This window comes from Dermacentor albipictus, chromosome 3, assembly GCF_038994185.2.
Source record: "Dermacentor albipictus isolate Rhodes 1998 colony chromosome 3, USDA_Dalb.pri_finalv2, whole genome shotgun sequence".
In the NCBI taxonomy this organism is placed as follows: Eukaryota; Metazoa; Arthropoda; class Arachnida; order Ixodida; family Ixodidae; genus Dermacentor; species Dermacentor albipictus.
Genome location: NC_091823.1, coordinates 42,829,714 through 42,850,280, shown reverse-complemented (window position 1 = coordinate 42,850,280; position 20,567 = coordinate 42,829,714). Strand labels below are relative to the sequence as shown.

Genomic DNA, 20,567 nt, shown 5'->3' with positions numbered 1-20,567 from the left:
TGGAGCCTAAAGGAAGGAGTGCGAGAAAAGAACGCTTAATAGGAATCCAATGTACATTGGGCTAATGACCTCTCTGTGCAGCAGTGAGAATACGTACATGGCCTATAGCTGTAAAAAAGAAAAAATCACAATCTCATCAGTCTAAGTGTACAATCTGAAACTGACTACATTGCAGCTTGCTCACAAGCCAAGCTCTGGGTCCAGTTATCAAATGTCTGCATGTTTAAGCCCTGAAGCAATACACCTTTATTGTGCGACTTGCAGTCGGGATACATTTGCACGGATACATTTTCAGGAATATACTATATATATATTAACTGTTCGATCCTGACAGTCAGCTTGCATTATACTTCATAGAAAGATGCTAGCAATACAAGACTAAACTTTCTTTTTTCAGTTTCCCTTGAAAAGGTGTCATGTGCTCAGCCACTACGCAACCGAGATATGTGAGAAAGCTAGCGTCAAAATTGCCCCAACACCAAGACATCGATGGCATCCTCAGCCTAGTGCCATCACAAATTCTGAAATGTAAATTTTGTGTCAAATAAATGCAAACTTCATTTTACTTAGGCTTTACAAATAAAAAATAAACCGACATTTTAAAGAAAGCAATGTGAAACAATTTATTTTGTTCCTGAGGTACTGTACCTACAGTTCAAAACTGGCTAACTTTGTAGTTTTCTGAAAGGATGACACTGAATGCCTGCATTTCAAATGCAAGGGTTAGTTCGTCTTTCACAAACATGTGCGAGGCATGCATTTCCCTTGTGATACGGGAGGCATACTGCATATGTAATGGATAATTGTACAATATATTCACTTCATAGGCAAGGGCATAAAAGACCTGGACATGCAGCAAGATTGGACCTAAAAACCAGCAAGGTTGCGAAAGTGAGAAAAACCTCAAAGTGGTGCTTGCACCCATGCTTCGGTGTGGATTTAAGAGCGAGCCCATTCATTTATTCTTGATATGGTGGGCATAAGTTTGTGTATGTGTTGGGGTGAATGCACGTAGGTTGAGTGCGAGAAACTTACTATGCCAGAAAGCAGTGCTACTCCCTTTGTCACTGAGTAACGAGCGACACTCATTCTTGCCAATCTTTTGTGGTTGAAGTCCCTATTTTGGAGGTTAGCGATACAACGCTGGTGGAAGAATGAATTTCTTTATCCTCCAGGAAAGCTGTGCATTGCAAATGGTGGCTGGCAACACAGGCATTCCTTATGTAGCAACGGTCCGTGGACTTAAGTCACGTATTCTTTTCATTTTCTAATATGACAGTCACTATTTTTACAGATGACAACTGCCCACGCCTTCCCTCTACCGCTCCCCATTTTGCAGCATGAATGGAGCACAGTGCATTAGCGAGCACTCGGCTGCATTTCCGACGGTTGATCGCACAGTAGCATGGCAGACACTGTAATGGCTTCACATTCGTGCACTTTCGCCGAGGCAACGTGCGGCGCGGTGCCGAAACCACCATCTCTTTTCTCTAGAGCGAAGTGCTCTGCGAAACAGGTCAATAAAACTTGTTGCTAGTCTTTCTGTCTGCCTTTGTCGAAACATTGCAGCACTTTATCCAAGCAACTTGGAATGCAAGAAGTTTGCCAAAAAATTTCACTGGCAGCATGCACCTATGTCTTCCTATCACTGCTGCAGACAGTGTCCTAAGCCAATCCTGAAGGCAGTGATATTGTTCATACACATGCAGAAAAATAAACATTCTAAAAAAGCATTATTCATGAGGGAAGTATCTGCAGTTGAAAAAGTTACTCTGCTTGAAAGCCATACAAGGCATGCAGTATGGTGTGCAATTCTGGGGTGGTAAGTGACTGATGGCGTTTTTCGCTGGTTGATTTGAAGCAGGATTTCTTGCTCCGTGGTAACGAATCCCAATTTCACTGGTCGATCTGGAGCAGGTTCACGCTTTCCGCTGGTCATTTCGGATCAACTCGCTCCGCGCCGCATCGCTCTCACTTGCTCTGTTACCGAGGCGCAGATTCGGGCAGAAATAGCTCGCGTCACTTCCGTGTTCAAGCGAAATCGGCACCCAGTCGGTACACACTACTTCTCCATGGGTACGCACAACATTGTGTTGCTTCACAATATGGTTGCTTTCTGTGCTGCTGTAGAGCTCGCGTTTAGCAATGAGAGCTAAAACGACAGCGATTACGAGGTGACGCAGGTGCTGTACGAAGCCTTCTATGTACATTGTCCATGCACAATCCTTGCAGGCACGACATGGAAATGATGGACCCTGCGACTGCCGTGGTCAAATTAGGCACAGGGGATGGCAACTTAGGTTGCCGTGGAACTTACAGAGCGGAAGTCTGGCATGGTTTCCGGAACTGGCTTGTGATGTGTACGCAGACTGCCTGTGTGATCTTCCACGGAGTGTTATTGCGCTCCGCTGGCCGATTCGGATTTGCGAAACCCGAGCGCTCACTTGAGAATTTCGGTGGCCGCTCCAGATCAACCAGTGAAAAACGCCATGAGACTCTTTAATTAGCTCCTTCATTCATATAGGCAACCTAGAGTTGGGTGCAATGCAAATGTGACCTGACCAATTCAATCCTTTCAGGGTTGATTTTTTTTTTTTTTTGCCATATGCGACCGCCCAGGATCGATTTTTTTTATTGCAGATTCCAATTATTGTTAGGGACTTATTTCGAAAAAAAATGTACCGTAATTTTTCTAGGGTGACCGTAAAGTGAGAAAAAAATATTGTGCGTTGATGTATATGTACTGTTCATGAATAACAATAAAGAAAGGAAACAAACTTATAAGAATTTAAAATTTGATGCACTGTTATAGACATAGTTCAAGGCTTAGAAAATGGCACACGAGAATATTTTGCAAGACTCAAATGTTCCTGCTCCTACACTATGTACATCCATAGCGTAATCGAACTGCAAAGGTGCGTGCACTCAAAAAGACTGTGTGGTTTTGTGCCCATCAAAAAAGCAAAACGTCTGAAAAACTTCCGCTAATCTTCATCTTGTCACCAACCAGAGGCAATTAGTTCTCGCAAGTGTCAAAAAAAAAGCAATGGAAACGCATGCACGGCAGCATCCTTCCTATGCGCACCCTTGCGAGAACTAAACGAGCGAAAAACAAGCAGTCGCCCTTTGAGCATTTATTAACGAGATAGCCATCAGTTTTGCAGGCACAAGAAGCTGAAACTATCCGCGGAACAAAACCGAAACCGATGCCCGCCTGCGCGCATGCCAATGCGTGAGCGGTACGCGCGGGAGTAAACTAGCTCTAAAACAAACCATGCAACGAAAACCAAGAGAGGGAGGCACGCGAAAAAAATTCCCTGTATTCCTACATAGTAGCAGCACATGACAGAAATGAAAAAGTTAGGAGATTGGCTAGCTTTTTAAACGTACAGACGGCGCCGTAAACGGCGTCGACCATTTTTGGACTTGTATGCGGCGCCGTATATTTACGTCATTGACCCTGAAAGACTTAATAGCACCTACTCTTGACACGACACAGTGCCAAGGCAGCTCAGACAGTGCACTTTACCTGCGTAGTATTTTTCACTGCAACAGAGACACTGTCTTCAACTCTTGAGCTTTCTTCAATCAGAAAGGCAAGACATTCTCATCGTGTGACGTTTCACCCAGTAGCAGTGGGTTATTCCTCTGCCGGAGTACCCCCCCCCCCCCCCATATGTTCTGAAAGCAAAATTGCGAAATGCAGCACGCACACACACAAGAAAGTGGCATGCACAACAACCAACAAGTGCTCCGCTGGTTGCAAAACACTTTAATCAACAGCCTCCTCTGGCACATACACACATTGGAGCACTTTATGCAGTAAGCATTCCTCTTCCTTTGTTGTTCCCTGTTAGCAAGCACCAGAAGCACTTGTCCACTCTGCTGCTGCGGTTGCAACCACTTTAGTCTTAAATTAAGAGCACACCATCACTTGAACACAACAGTGTCCAACATTGCTCCGAGGCACTGAACAATGTTTGATGTCATGAGGACGTCCACCCGCTCCTCCAGATGTCGCTTGGGGTCCTGAGGAACGAAACAAAAGGTACTCTGCTGTAAGCCCACTTCGTGATGCAATTAACACACGGTATTACACCATTTCTTGAAAGAATGAAGCTGAAAAATGAGAGCTACACGACATTGCCACCACACTTCACAATATAAAGCATTCCAGAAATAGTGGCATGGAAGTTGATGTCCTTCAGAAATCTCAGCTTTCAGTCCCTCAAACACCTGCATATAAAAAAACTTGCATGTAAGGCACATGGCAAGAAACACCTCTCTTATGCACAATTGCTTCGCTCAATAAACACACATACCGCCAACACTCTCACCGGGTTGCCTGAATGAAAAGTCTGGGGTGGACTGAAGCTGTTTTCACTGTTACAAGCTGCACCAACACTAGGGACAGCAAGAGAGTTCTCTTGAGCACTGTATCCAAATTTTTACCTGCTTTCCAACATTTTTGATGGCCAGCTGCTCTGGGGTCATTTTCTCCTCATCTTCCAGGGACTGCAACAGACAGACAACATAACATTCTAATTATGCTTAGCATGCATAACCATTCAGAAATCACTAGTGCTGAATCACTGGCCACCATAGCACTTTTACTATTCAAACAGGGCTTCGAAAAGTTAATTTTATACATATACCACCTTCTTTTAGGGGCGAGGGGGCAGCACATAAAATATTTCCCATGCAAGACAGTGCAATTCCACCTTCAGGTAAACTACTTGAAAAAGCACAGCTTATGTATACAACAGACAGCTGTGTTTACTTTACTAAATAGAGTGAAATGCCAATGTGTTTCACAGTACATTTGGAGAATGCATATCTTTACACTAGTGCTAGTCACAACTTCTGCCAAATGAACATCAGTCCATTACTGCCTGGCATCAATTTTACAGTTGCAACATCACCCTAACTGAATATTTAAAGATGGAATCAGTAGAACTTCATTGCCATACAGGACTTTCTGATGCATCATGCAAGTAATGCTTACATATTTAGGTAATCTGCAAAGGGAGCAGAACTGCACTATCTGCAGCCTGCAGTTCTTAAAACAGGTCTGTTTACAATTTTCACAGCACAGGTAGTGTACTCAAAATCATAAACACAACCAAATGTGTCTTCACAAAGCAGAAAATTAGGTCCCCGATTAGCTGACATTAAGATTATCAGTCTGCAGTAAAAAACATGCATGAAACCCTCTAGAGTTAGTACTCATTATTCCAGCCGCTGCAGCAGGCTGATATGTTCACCCCTGCTTTGAGCTAATAGCTTAAGCTTAAGAACACGTAGCAGTCCTCTGTGTTTGATGTACTGAAACACATCGACACTAAAAACAAAAATGAAACTTCATATGAAAGTTGAAATTGAAATTCTTTTAGATTAGATTCTAGGGTTTTACATGCCAAAACCATAATATGGTTGTGCAGCACACCGTAGAGGATGACTTCAGATTAATTTTGACCACTTTGCTTTATTTAAGGGCCCCTTGCCAGGCTACAAAGCAAATTTTGGTTATATGTCGGAAGTGGTTACGTGCCCCCTAAGGAGGGTTCTACCACAAGAATTTTTCAAATTAGTTAATTAATAGCAGAGATAGAAATGTTTGAAATGCCACAAGCCCATGATTTCAGGGAGGCAAGTGTCACCGCCACTTAGACTCTCTCCACTCAGGGATTTCACTCTACTACTTTTAAAACGAAACTACTGTGTAAGCGGGTACAGTTCAACGAGGTTTTACTGCATAAGTAGCTGCCACAGTCACAAGCACTGAGGCAGATGCAAGCAGATCAAAGAGCACAATCGCACATTAGAAACCGATACAAAATTGCAGACAGTTTTTTTTTTTCCTACGCGCGTCGCTGCATGACACGGGAACAATGCAGCTGCAGCAGCCGAGATCGAACCTGCAACCTCAAGCTCAGCATTGCAATGCTGTCGCCACTGGGCTACTGCAGTGGGTGAAAGTCAAAAGCCCACAGACCCTCACGCAAGAGGGCACAATGTGATCCACTAGAGACACTACCAAAAGTGACTAAGGCATTTCCGCAGCCAGTGAATGAACGCGGCTTTGTCTGAAATGCACACCTTTATTTTTAAATAATGAAAAGCATCCATCAACTTTCTGACACCGCTAGCCTGCAAGACAAAATGGATAACAGCAGGTTCAAACAGGATGTTTGCTACGCACCAGGTTTGTAAATAAAGAATCGCTTGATATGAAACACAAGCATGCATGCAGCCATCTGACCTTGTTGTAGGCCTTCGCCAACTCCAGCATCTCTGTCACTGTGCTCTCGTTGACCTGGCAGTGCTGGTCGTAGTCCTGCAGTGTCAGCCCATCTGTCCAGCTCTTCTTGTGCAAGTTCAGCAGCATCTACGGCAACACAAAGTGATTCACGTGCTGCGCTCCAAGTGGAACAGTATTGTCAAGTGCTACAACTGACAACAGGCTACCAGGCAGTACGTCTTACAGATGACAGCTAGCGTCTGCCCCATCCTCAATCAATCAAAAATGTCCGTGTGACCATGGCTTGAATGTTCCCCGGGCAAGCAAACTGCCATTGCGAGTAACAACCCTAGCATATAGAGATCGTATCCTTTAAGAGCAGTGTTTTAGCCCCAGAACATCACAAGTGCTAGGATAGCCCTTCTGACAAAAGCGCAGAGCCCTCCACTGAGCTTTCAAAAGTGTATGAATCTGATTGTCAACATGTAGACGTTGCCAGAGCAAATACCATGCCGCCAACTAAAAAACACCATTGAGCTGTGCATGGTACAGCTATAGCTATATTGTGGTAAAAACAACAATAAATTCGCTGACCAATAATTCGAACACCGATAAATTGGACATGCTCGATTACTCATACTATCGCAACTTTAGCGTATTGGGAGTAAATCTTTGTTATTCCAAATGAAAGAAGTTGTCTTTCTGTATGAAAGAATGAGGTCCACAGTACTGTAAAGGTCTTTTCTTTAGTTCACAGCAAATGGATGCACGTGAAAATCGAAGGCAGTTTTCCTTTCTTCTCTGTTTTTCATCATGGAAAATGGGTGCACGTTACAGTCAGGGTGCACGTTAGAATAAGTAAACATGGCAAATTGTGGAACTGATGTTTTGATGTAGCTGTACCCTAAGCATCTACAAAATTTGTCCAAACTATTTCAGGGGCACTCTAATGCAGCACAAATCTATAACATAGCAACAGCAAGTTCCTGCAAATGGGGCAGACATTGGGAGACATTTTGCAGTTTTTTATTTTTTACGGGCAAGCGTAACTGTGCAGCTCTTCAAATCGGCGGGGTCGGTCTGAAGCCGCGAAGCAAGCGAACGAGTAAGACTCCTGGCGGTAAAGAAAATCAAGCACCAGGGAAAGTACGAAGGAGCACAAGTGTGCGGCAAACTAACACCACCAAGAAGAAAGTGTAGGCAATGTTGAGTGAAGGTTGGAAGGTCAAACTAGGCAAAGCGTCGTGGAGGACGAAGGTAGGCAGAAGCGCATTGGGTTGACTTCCTCAGGCAGTTGCTACACGTATTGTTTGCCATACAGACGTACTGGGATAATGTTATCCTCGCGTGCCGTATGCTGCGTGTGTGAGCGAAAGCATGCGATGGTGAGCCGATGGTGGCAGCTCAACCTCATGTGCGCAAGGAGGAAGCGCACCATATCCAGTCATGCACGTGACACTGGGAGAGGGGAGGAGTGTTGTACTTTGGCCACACGCGGTCGCAAGGGCTTTATTTTGAAAGCAATCTGCTTTGGGGGCACAGTTTAGGTGGCCCGACGGCTCGTAGCTTCGCATGCGCAGTGCTCTCATCTCTCAGTTTGCATTGAAGCATCACTTCGCTCGCTGCTGCTGCCATGATTCCTCATGCCAGCGATTTGACAACTAGTGTCTCCGGTCATCGAGTTAAGTTTTCATGTTTCCCTGCACACGCGCTGACACCAAGCTAGATAATTTAGTTAGTAAGTGAATGTTTAGAAGGGGGTGCTCTACTGTGGTGGCTGCTGCGTATGGCACAGTCACACAAGCCCCGTCTTGAACGCGATCTACGGTGCGGACAGTGTAGTTGTTTAAGCACATCGAGGGCCAATAGCATTATGTGCACTATAGCATCTATACACTTGCGCGTCACCCGCGTTAACGAATAAAACTTCACTGCAAAATTTTTATGCGAAGTATACTAGCCGCACAACCACGCTCTTCCTTGCTGCGCCGCGCGCGGCCGCGTAGCTACATAGCCGGGTCTCAGCTCGTGCGCTCGCCTGCACGAGTTGTTTCTTCGTCTAGCCGAACCAAATATAGCCAAGCAACAGCAGTTCACCAGGCTAAACAGTGGTTCAACAACTAAAATAAAGGCTAGTATGCTTCGCATCCTGGGCTTAACCTTAGCTAAGCCACAGCCATTTTTTTTTCTCACCTTCTGTTCGAGCTCGTTCTTGCGGTAGTTAATAGAGATGGAGTAGTAATGACGGTTGAGACCATGGATTAGAGCCTGCAGAGAAGGAAAAACATGGTGCACAACAAAAGTTAGAATTACATAAGGTGCAAAGATAGTAGCACACAGCACACAGAAATGAGGAAGTGCCATTCATATAAGCTGCTGTTGCTCAATGTTAACTCGCATCTGATTTGGAGTGCCTTCTCTTTAGACCAATTGGGCTCACAGTATGAAACATTTACGTCCTACTGTCTCTTCAGATATATATATGTACAGTGAAACTTTGATAAACCGTAGTTGGCTGGAGCTCGGAAAAAGTATGTAATAAACGGCAGCACTGCTTAACCGAAATAGCACGAGATCGCCCATTTACCTGTCAAAAACAGAACTCGGAGAGTACGATGAAAGGGCTAAAAACATGCAGTATTTATTCATTTCGCATAACAAAAGTATTATTTTCATTTGATGCTGCGGTGGCCTAGCAGCAACGACAGTGGCCTCAAACTGCGAGACAGCTTTTCCGCCAGCCCCCTCCCATCTTCAGAGCAAACACCCTCATGAGGTTGACATAATGTGCAGCTTCTGCCACTGTCTGGCCTGAATTGCCCGTGCTGTCGCTTTCCGTGTCATCCTCATCACTGTCGTTAGGCAACACTTCGGCAATAACAGAGGCAACAATGGCGAAAAGTCGAACCTTGAAAAGTTGAACCTCGTAGTTGACATCTTTTTGCAATCCCAAAAGCACTGCCGAGCATCTTCTCCTTTGCATTCCAAATGCCACACACCTTAGTCAACGGTGGATGCCTCTCGCATGCCAGTGCCGACTTCGTGCCACGTTCGATAGTATGAACATGTCCAATTTTTCTTTTATGATGAGCATCCGGTTTTTTGTCCTACCTTGCACGATGCCAATACACAGGTCACCACTAGGTGGCCATAACGCTCTCTGGCTTGGCGCCGAAATGATGTTGATGTTAATGTGGCCTCACCCTTCCAAGCACCCTCTACATTTGCACTTGGAGGCTGTTCCAATCTCTGAGGTTCAGTCTTCTGCTTGGCCACTCTACCACTGTGAATGCGCTACGAAAAGTCCAAACACTACTTGTTAACTGATGCATACTCAATAAGCTGGAACGGTTTATGCGAATATAAAACGCACTATGTTCAATGGCTGCTGAGTGGAGGATTTGACTTTACTACTTTTAAAATGAAACTACTGTTTAAGCGGTTACGGTTTAACGAGGCTTTACTGTATATGAAGCTCATAGTTATATTGCGCTTAGTTTTACACAGACCATATTAAGTGAAGGACGGGACTTGGACGGACGTCCAAGTCCCGTCCAAGGAGTCAAGTCCAAGGATGAAGCTTTTCAATAGTCTTGTAAAAGGCAGGGCATGTATTCTACACTTTCAGCACAAACCTTCTGAATTTCTGCAGTACTGTTTGCATACATGGGACAGCATTCAAGAAACATTTTAAATGATGGCCGCAACTGGCCAGTACGGTCGCAATTAGTATCCCAATTGCTGTCACGATAAATGGCTGGCCAAATACAGTAGACTCGCGATATTTCAAACTTTGATGATTCGTAATTTCAGTTAACTCAAACAAAATTCAAATTTTTGGTTGGCCTACTGTTTTCAATGCATTTAAAAGCAGCTTAATTCAAACTCCATCATTCGGTTCATTCATACTTTCTGCGTGTACATAGCGGAAGATATCCGCGAATTCAGCAACAGATGGCAATTGTTGCGGACTTTTCACCTCTGGGTCTGTATTCAGAGCTTGGTAATTTTTGAACCAGTCATTTTTGGCATCACCCTATTGGATGACAATGACCAAACTCGTGATGTGGGCCCAGATTTGTTTTTCAAAGGTCTGGTTACCAGTATATGACCAATAAACTAGTTGTGGACCTTTCACCTCTGCTCTCTGTCTATTTCTTGTAGTCAAAGTGTAGAAATACTTAAAATGTGATTAAAATGGATGCGTAAGTATAATGTGTGCTGTCATCTTGCCCAGGATAATATATATGACAACTTCTGATAACTCAAAGTTCTTGATAACTCAAACAAAATCCCGAGGTCCCTTCAGAATTAGTCGACATTCTGATGTCGAATTCAGAATTAGCAGACACAATTTGAGAGCCTACTACATGAATACTCCCCGACTGATATATATATAATGCCGACGAAATGGGGCTAGTTTTTAAGTGCCTGCCAGATCAAACCTTGTGTCGCAAGGGTGAGCTATGTACTGGCGGAAAGCTAAGTAAAGAAAGGCTAACCGTCATGGTTTCTACTAACAGGAGTGGCTCCGCAAACTGGATGGGCAGACGAAGAGGGCGAAAAGGAAAATATTGGTCATCACTGACAACTGTCCTGCACATGGCGACGTGGAGGAGCTGGAAGCAATTTGCCTCGAATTCTTGCCACCCAACACAACAGCTGTCCTCCAGCCCCTGGATCAAGGCATATCAATATGCCTGAAGATGAATTACAGGAAGCTGCTGCTCAGGAGAGTGTTGCTACATATGGACAATTCCATGCCATACAATGTAACACTGCTGTCATCGTTGGGGATGCTCACTGACACATGGTACGCTGTAACGTCAACAACAATACCGAGTTGTTTCCAGCATGCCTTCCGCATCCCTATCTGCAGCAGTGGCACTTTGCCCGCCTGCCAGCAAAGTGAAGCTGAAGACTGCTGCGAACATGATGACGCAAGCGTGGTGCTTTCTGCTCTGAAAGCGCACAACATAGCTGCCGACCTCAGCGACTATGCAGCTGCTGATGACAGCCTGTGTGTGTGCAGGGAGGACACACTTGACGACTTGGTAGCCAAACTGCTGCCACCATAATGCAGCAGCGAAAATGAAGAGGAGGAGTTGAAAGAGCAACCCAATGCGACACCTGCACGGGCCTTCCACTACATTGGTCAGGTCCACAAGTTTCTGACAGCAAGAGAAAACTCTTAGCTGCTCTTACTGGCATAGAGAGCTTTGTGTTGAAGGCACATGTAGCTAGGAAGCAATCGACCATTCACGATTTCTCTAAAAGGTCTGGTCAGCAACAGATGGCAATTGTTGTAGACTTTTCCCCTCTGGTACTGTATTCAGAGTTTGGTAATATTTGAACCAGTCATTTTTGGCATGACCTTACTGGATGACAACGACCAAACTCGTAATGTGGGCCCAGCTTTGTTTTTCACAGGTCTGGTTACCAGTAGATGGCCAATAAACTAGTTGTGGACCTTTCACCTCTACTCTCCGTCTATTTTGTGTGGTTAAAACATAGAAATTCTTAAAATGTGATTAAAATGAATGCGTAAGTACAATGTGTGCTGTCATCTTGCCCAGAATCATATATATGACAACTTCTGATAATTCAAACTTCTTGATAATTCAAACAAAATCCCGAGGTCCCTTCCCATTCGGGTTTGAATTAACGAGCGTCTACTGTAATGGCCAATAAGGAACACTGTTATGCTAGAATTTTTGTGAACATGGCTAGCAATTATCACAATGCTTCCAGAGTACTAAAGTTCAATGTGGCTGACACAATGAAATTACAGAAATTAACAGGAAACATTCTTTTAATCAGCTGGGACAGGCTGATATGGGTGACAAGGACACTCATGTGAGAATTGATATGAGAATTGGTTCTGATTATCATAATGCTTCCAGGCAACTATAATGCAATGTGGTTGACAATCAAAGAAACCAATGAAAGCATATGGGAAGTATGCTTTCAATTCTTTGACGGTCTTTGACCTTGGGACCTCCTCCTGTATAATACAGTCGCCGACCGATTTTCCGGACTCCGAAAATTCGGACATGCCCGATTATTCGGTCAGCCTCGCGGCACCGCCATTCTCCCCATAGAATATAATGTATAACAACTGCCGAAAGTTCGGACACCTTGCAACCTCTCGTCTGATTTTTCGGACACTCCTTGAGCCAACTCGGTCGAGAGCGCCATGCACCGACTCTGACCGGTGCATGGTTCGACTCGCTGAACGCCATTTTTGTTTTGAACGGAGCTTCCTTGCTGCCCCACGAAGTGGCGCTACTGGAAATCCCCGCTCGTCATCATTGTTTCTGGCTGGTTAGATAGAGTGGCTCTGCAGCAGTTCCGGTTTCAGCTTAGTAAGCCATGTCAAGACAATCCAGCAGCTGATTTGTTTCTTCGCGCAAGACGCTGCGAGCAGGCCGCGTTTTTCGTTCGTGCGACTGGTGTTGGCACGGTGGCGTTTGCTTTGTGTGCTGTGTCGAGGTTTCGGTTAGCCAACGCGGCATACGTAAACATCGCCTCAAGGTTCTAATGGCGCCGACAGTGCCCGCGCAGACTGCGCTGGGGAATGCCGGCAAGCGGGTGCCGGGAGGCGTAAGACTTGTCACCTTCCGATGTGCTCCCTACTGACGCGGAAAACGTTCTGCCGAGACCTGCGCAGTGGTTGCATTGCGATTCTGGACACCGTCTCATTTGACAGTTTCATAAGTGCTGACACTGCTGTATTGACATGCGCAGAACTTGACGACGGCAAGATCATTCGTCAGGTTTCTGCTGCACCGCCGGACGATGACTGAGTCGGAAGATGACGCACCATGTGCTACGCTGCCGTCGCATGCGGAGCGTGTACAAGCAGTGACTGTGCTTTCAGCCACTAATAGTGACCGCACGACCCTCTCCGAGAGAGAGAGAGAGAAAGGCAAAGGAAATACAGGGAGGTTGACCAAAGATTATCTCCGGTTGGCTACCCTGTACTGGGGGAAGGGAAAGGGGATGCAATAGGTGAGAAAGAAAGAAGGATAAAAAAAAAGAAAAAAAAACCTAAGCACACACACGCACGTACACACGAACTATTTCTGTGGGCACTGTCACGCAACCCGCAAAGGCATCCCTAGTCTTACGCAGTGTCACCTTACAGTCCTGCGCCACACAGTGTACAGTCACAATTTGTCAGAAAGTCCCGTGTCTTTCAAGTATCGCAGCAGCGCCTTCATAGCGGATCGCGCTGATGTTCGCGTAGGCCAGGTTCCAAGGATCTTGTCTTCTGTCATTGGACACTTGTCCAGTTTGTCTAAGGTGGTTGAGAGGACAGTTCTTTGTGGGTTAAAACGAGAGCACTGACAAAGAAGATGCTCGATCGACCCTCTCCGAGATTCAGGCTTATCTAATTGCGCGTAAACGGAACAGCGTGCAACGGCGCATTCACGATTTCTTCCAAGCCTACTGCCGAGCCCGAATAAGTGCGTGGAAATAAAGGATTTAATTTTTTTTTCTTAATCTGTTTTTTCGGACACCTGTTTATTCAAACATTTTCGCAGTCCCCGTGAGGTCCGAATAAACGGTCGGCGACTGTATTCCCTTGTACTGTATCTTGTCCATTAATAATGAAACCTCATTCAAAATCAAATTGAACGAAAAGAGTTTGTGCTTTCTGTTTACACTAAACAAAAAGATTGGCAGATCCTACGCATATGTAAGTGAAACTTTCTTTAATGTTCATTGAAATGTCTTCACTTCTACGTAACTCAACACTGCTTGCCAAATACAAGCTCTGGTTGCCTACTTCGCTACTCTGTAGATCAATACTCCTTGCTCAATGTAAAGCCCCTCCATACACGTTTTTGCCTACCAGGTTAAGTACTGCCCCTCCTCCTTCACCACGCTACTCCCTCGCTCACCCCTGCAGCTTTCTACATCAAGCGGAACTTGTGTAGCTGCAGCTTTTAGTTTTAGGCAGAAGCGACGTCACTACCGCATAGAGGTGCAAGCGTGTGACACATGAAAATTCAGGAACCTGAAATACGGAAAGCGGAACAACCGAAAACGGAAACCTCAGAACCACAAATTGCAAAAGCTGAATTGGTGTGAGCAACAAGTGATGCACACCAAAGGTTGGTGATACTTAGCAAAAGCATTGCTGGCACATGGGCGGAGGTGCTTTAGTTCAATGCAGCTCTGGTCCCATTTTGTTCTCTTTACTACTTTCTCCCCACTTGGCTGCTTTTGATGCAAACTTCACTTCTTTGCAGCCAACTTCTTAACATCTTGCCTCTTGTTCTGATTGTCTATTTGGGTACCTACCCAGTGACACGTACCTATTCTGAATGAATGGCCAAGAATGTTCACGTACCCAGTGCATGTCCAATGTACTAAAGTTCTATATCCGAGCACATATCCAATGGCACACACCCAGTAGCCCAAGTTTATAATCAGCAAGACAGCAATAGCCAGCACCCACAAAGTAAGGGAAGAGGCGAAGAAAGCTTTGCTTTAAAAAACAAAAATATACATCACTAATTGGTGCTGAACGCATGACAGAATCGACCTGTGGAAATCACCAGTTCGTGTCTCACCTGCGGTATGCTGCCACATTTCATTTCTTTTCTCTATCCTAAACCTAAACAAGAAGCAATACTTGCCAATACAACTCCCCGTGCTACTTACAGCTGGCCCTTGGCCCACCTCATTCTTCACCTGCAGTGCTTCTACATCCTCATTCCTGTTTCGAAAATGAATCAGTTCACAATTATCCCACCCAAAACTTCTCACAACACTTAGGGCAATAACACTGCTTAGATCTCTGGAAACTGTATATCACTGCTTTCTAGCACCACTGTGCTATTTAAAGTGCCATTCCACCTAGCATTGCAGTTGTCAAATACAACTCTCTCTGCACAGGCCATACCTGAATAGAAGGTTTTGTCAGGTGTCCAAGATTTGACGTAGTTTGCCGAGGCTCTTGCCCTAGCACCATCATGTTGGGGTTGATAAGGCGGAAAGCATCTATCACCACCTGCAAATAAGAGAACATATGTACTTGCTTCCATATTCTGCTTTGCACGACTCACTGTACTAAAATACATTTACACAGCAAGTCTGCAGAGATCCAGATTTTCCATGGCAGGCGTGACAGCATACACTACAGCTCTTTTCAATAGAGAGAATTCTACCGGCGCATATGTAAGTGCCTACGTGCTACTCTGCGTAGGGAAGAGAAGATCAGGGACAAGAAGGCCAGGGACAGGAGGCAGAAAAAGGGAAAGAAAGGAAAGCAAATTTATACTCACGGTAGGTACACGTGAGATAATGGTAATAGTATTGGTGTAAATAGGTTAGAGCTTGTCAATTAAGTCACCGTCATGAAGGAATAAAAAAAGACAATGTAAAGCTTGAAATTCATTTGAAGCAGAAAAAGAGCAAGGAAGGTCAGCAAATTGAAACAAGTTGCTAGAGAAGCACTGAGCTGTTGCTGCTATGTGCGGTTTTGCGATTGCTCTGGCTGGCTTCGAACTGACCAGATAAAAAAAAGTCCAAACCCTAGCTGAGTTCAACTGAGTAGAATAGGAATAAATATGGCTTCTCATGTAATGTTGTTCCAAGTACACCAGCTAGACACCCCAGTTCATTATCAAGAAAAAAATGTGAGAACTAAGACCTCACATCTTTCAATAGCGGTAAAACCATGACTCTCCCAGTAAATGTGAAGTCGTATGCAGGCAACAAACACAGGCAACTGTGAATGCACCTTCAGCCACAGGTATAACTAAGACCTATAACAAGAACAGAAAATTCCTCTCTTTAAAGGGCCCCTCACCAGGTCTAGCCATTTTGAGCTGACAAGCACAGAGCACAATGCGCGATAATGGTCATGCCTGCAAAGTATTACATCACTACGCACTGCGGTAAGATCGGAAATTTCAAGCCGAACACTGTTTTCCCTTCTCCTCACAGTCACCGCACTCCAAGCCAGAGGATGATGTACACGTGCTAGTGCACCTACGTACACGTTTGCTGTAACGTCGCTCATGGTGACACGTGACTTCAAGAATTATTCTAGGCAACATCTGTTATTTGTGTAATATGTTGCTTGAATAGAAGAATTAAAGCTTAGAGAAATAATAAAACACACGAACCGAACGTCTGCATGTTTTTGTTTTACTTCGCACCACAACAAGAGAGATGCATTTCCGTTATGTCTGCTTATTCCAACGTCGTGCAGTCACGCGCACAGAGACCGAAACTACAGTATTTTTACCTTATTCCAGCACAGGATCATGCTCTATGATCGTGTATTCGTGTAGCACTGACTTATACTGCTAGTCGGGCATCCTTATGCACAGCGCACAAAATTATGTGCTGTGCGAAACAAGACAAACGCGATAGCTCGTATGAGAGACATCAGCGCAAGTGTGCCGCGCCACAAAAATGTGAGGAGAAAAAAAAAAAAAGAACAATGAAGGCAGGGCCCCTGACGTATGCGCCACATGATCCTCGGGGTTCGGGTACGGGAGAACACAGGGAAGGAAATTAATTTCGCTTCCGGAGGCTCAGCGGGGCAAGTGGAGAGAGTGTCTCGCTTAACAGTGGAGCTCGCCTTCTGAAACCATGGGTTCGCGGCACTGAAATATTTCTATCTCGGCTATTAATGAGCCGATCTGAAAAAAATTTTGCGGCAGAACGCTCCCTAGCAGACACGTAACAACTTCCAGTGTATAATAAAAATTTGCTATGGGGCCTGGTGAGGGGTTCCGAACTTAAGAAGAACTTGTGGAACATTGTAAATGCCTATCCTTGGCATATTTTTCTTTTTAATAGCACCTAACGAATCATATGACTTGGCTCACCATGTCTTGATTTAACTTACCTTCAAGTTAGCAAGCACTATTTTTGCTATTCATGCTGTTTATTAAAAGGGCATTGAACCACTTCTTATTGAAGTGGAGAAAGGCATTTGAGGTAAAAATACTTCAATGCATTCAGCAGAAGTGCAGTTATTGGCAATCAAACAAGGCCTCTGCTGCACTCCCATTCTTTCTTCAATGCCTTGCACTGCGAAGGCTACAGCGCAGTGGGGCGTACCCACAACGCTCCACTTTCCAGTTGTCACCGTGGCATGCACTTATAATTTCATTTTGGATGTTAACGCATGATGATACATGTTAAACGCATGTTAACGGATGATGATACGCCTTGACATTATTATCATTCACCCACATGCTAACAATTCTAACCAATTTTTCCGAACACAAGATCCCTTGGAAATATCTGGTGGATTTAGTATTTACTGCAGTATTCTACAGTGCTGTTTCTGTAGAAGTACTCCACATACAAAGGCAACGTGACTGGTCACAAATCCAAATATATAGTTACTGAATGTTGGTTAACAAAACAAAAACTAAACAAACACACCTTTCCCTTGACACTTTGGATGGGGTCAACGACCACCGCCACAGCGCGCTCCGAAAGGGCTTCAAAGCTCTGTTGCGTGTTGATGTCAACGCCGGAAAGCCAGCAGCCAAAGCCAGGGTGTGAGTGGTACCAGCCCACCACCATTTCAGGCCTGAAGGAAACAAGTTCGGCTAATGAAGCAATGCTCGAATTTTAGGCTATTGCCAAAACCTCAACTTGCTCATGGGCCATTCATAAGCCACCTTGGTTGCCTCAAGAGGCACAAAGACAAACACTGAGCTCGGGCAATGGTAATTAGATTATGCTTGATTTATAGCTGCTAAGGTAACAGAGCTCTAGGGTACAATCGGAGATCATTGTTTGAAATGCGCGTTAAAGTTGCATTCAGTTTTGCTTCATGCAATTGGTCTAGGCTGCACCGACAGGCACGGCTGACGACTTCAGCGCAGCCTAGGTCAGTCGCATGAGGCGAAACTGAAGGCAGAATGAAAGCATGTTTCAAACAACAATCTCCGATCGTGCCCTTGGGCACCTTTGTAATCTCCTATCAATATGAAGGGTGATGTCACTCCCTCAAGAGATCATTGCAGTCGGCAGGAGACAGTTTGAAAAACACTAGTTATCGAACTAATTTTAATGAATGGACTCCATCACAAACATGCTGCCCAGCAAAGAAACTACAATGGAAAGTTGCCTACAATAAACAACAGGAGTTTCAGGCACTGATTGCCACACACACAAGGCTACTCAAAATATAGTAGTGCGACATACCTTCCTGTTTGCTTCAGCATGTCCAACATTTTGGCTTGGAACACAGGGTCTACTGCTTCCACACTAACACCCTGCAGGAAGCATCGAAAGTAAGAGCTTTCGCGAAGAAAAGGAATTGTTCTGGTAAACTGAGCACACACTCGTTCTTTAATTATGTGTGCCCACTAAATTTGCATCTTCACATTAGTACACACTCAAGCATGATGGAAAGGTACATGCTGGAAAAAAATATACGCAACGTACTAGTTTCTGCACATCCATGAATCTTACCTCCGTATTCAGAAATGCAACTTAACTTGAAGCTCATGCTTGACTTGATATAAATGACGCCTGGTGCAAACGAGCCAAAGACGCTCATTGCGTTTCTTTTGGTGCATTGGCGACAGGCGTCGTTTAAATCAAGTCAAGCATGGGCTTCAAATTAAGATGCATTCCTGAATACGGGGGTTAGACTGCAGATTACAGATTTGTGACACCAGTCTGGGTCCATAGACACGTTGCATTCTACTGCTGCACAGAACTACTGCGGAAACAGGATGGGCGGACACAAAAGCAAAAATGGCACACACCAATAATGAAACAATCAGCACTGCATTAGTGAGATGTGATGTCACAGTAGAGCATTTCCCTGCTTCTCAAAGTGCTTCCAACAACCTTGCAGGCTAACAAGAACAATCATGAAAAACGAACTTGTCAGAATATATCAATATTTATCATTCTGAATGAATCCTTAGATTTTATGTGCCAAAAGCGCGATTCCGGAGTCCCCCACGTGCTCCAGAATAATTTTGGCCCCCAGGGAATCATATTTACAATTCCGACCGTCGTCTGAAACATTAGACTGTGCAGCATGTGACATGAGAAGCAATTCACCTACCAACACTTTACATGAAATAAGCTTCCATGATATCAAATGAGCGTTTGTGAAGACGTTGGTGCTTCTACAACAGCTTGTGTCCAAAATACGAGGTCGAGCCAGGCCCACATCGCAAACAAACAATACTTTTACAACAAATAACTCAATGTTTGAACGCAAGGAACGATGCAGAAAAAGTCTTACCGTTCCAGACTGAGGCATGGCAAAGACGTCTATCACCCTGACGGTATAGTCATCCACGAATTCTCCCAGCATGAGACCCATCACCTCCATCGGAACACCAGCTCGGCCGTGTTTCAACATCTAGTAAGAAAAAAGGAAATAACGAGGCAATATGAGCACTCCGAAACGGTGTTCCAATCAGACATTTTGAAATCTAAGTCATTAAACTTCCCGAAAGTAATCAAGCCCTGAACGCGCTTCACGCCCACGACAATATCCACCATGGATGAAAAGGCCGAGTTTCTAAGGGAAGAAATGACGCAGCACGAAACATGGAACTCGCGCGAAGTCATCGGCGCGCTAGTTCGCGATGTTTATCATTCAGACCTGAAAACATACCTTGAGCAATGCTAGAGACGAGATGTAAACTTGCTCGGCCGTGTCGACCACTGGTCCATCACTGGCTGGAGGAGCCTGCGATGAAGCATAACAATATACAAAACCATTCATAATGAACCGACTACGGCTAGCACGGGCCAGTAGCGGCATTTCAACGGAAAGCACTTCAGAAGAGTTGGAGCCCGAACTGGGCTACTTACCTGCCCGAGACCGGACAAGTTCCCTCCTAATCTCAACAAACGGTCCATGTTTATAAAAAAATCTGCAAGGAGAAACGAGAGGTTGCAGCCAGCGCGCAGCGTTGGTTTGACGGCCGTCAGAAGCGCAACCAACACGAGGATCGCATCACTTGCTACTGCTGAAGATCACTGAATAAAATCACCGACTCTTCCCATTTCCCAGACTCTAAACTAATGTTGCTAATGTTCAGTATCACGTACCATGCGAAAACTGTTCGAGAAATACGTACAAAATCGTCCGGGCGCTGCGAAATGACTCGGCACTCCGCGGTGGCCCTCTGAATTTCAGGTGGCGCCACCACTTATAGCTCTTCAGCTACTCAATATCATTTATAAAATTTATAGCCTCTAAGACGTAGTTATCGCGACATAATTTCAGCACACTATGTTGTAAGTAATTAATAAGAAAGTAGTAATTGCTTGGATTCTATAAATAAACAATTAAACTTTTTGTTGTACA

At 44.7% G+C, this 20,567-nt stretch overlaps 1 protein-coding gene across 3 annotated transcripts; it reads right to left on the bottom strand.

Moving 5' to 3' along the window:
- Positions 1-3,752: 3,752 nt before the first annotated feature.
- On the bottom strand, positions 3,753-20,424 carry Rpn11 (regulatory particle non-ATPase 11). 3 transcript variants are annotated; one of them, XM_065432669.1, is made up of 11 exons: positions 20,338-20,424; positions 20,069-20,130; positions 19,869-19,943; positions 19,491-19,610; positions 18,431-18,501; positions 17,660-17,810; positions 15,156-15,263; positions 8,435-8,509; positions 6,263-6,388; positions 4,453-4,515; positions 3,753-4,029 (listed from the first exon to the last, which is right to left on the bottom strand). In XM_065432669.1, exons 2-11 carry the CDS (start codon positions 20,114-20,116, stop codon positions 3,931-3,933), a joined length of 936 nt encoding a protein of 311 aa, XP_065288741.1. In that variant the 5' UTR covers positions 20,117-20,130; positions 20,338-20,424; the 3' UTR covers positions 3,753-3,930. The 3 variants fall into 3 exon arrangements, with proteins under 3 accessions (XP_065288741.1, XP_065288742.1, XP_065288743.1); XM_065432670.2 differs by having other exon boundaries at positions 20,309-20,401; XM_065432671.1 differs by lacking the exon at positions 20,338-20,424 and having other exon boundaries at positions 20,069-20,302.
- Positions 20,425-20,567: the final 143 nt, after the last annotated feature.

What these genes read in the sequence shown, in the direction of transcription:
- Rpn11 (XM_065432669.1), bottom strand. Translation starts at nt 20,116, where the DNA reads ATGGACCGTTTGTTGAGATTAGGAGGGAACTTGTCCGGTCTCGGGCAG. An exon ending in CGTCTCTAGCATTGCTCAAG is followed by an intron (nt 19,611 to 19,868) that starts GTATGTTTTCAG and finishes TTTTCTTACTAG; the next exon opens with ATGTTGAAACACGGCCGAGC. An exon ending in AGAACGAGCTCGAACAGAAG is followed by an intron (nt 6,389 to 8,434) that starts GTGAGAAAAAAA and finishes GTGTTGCCGTAG; the next exon opens with ATGCTGCTGAACTTGCACAA.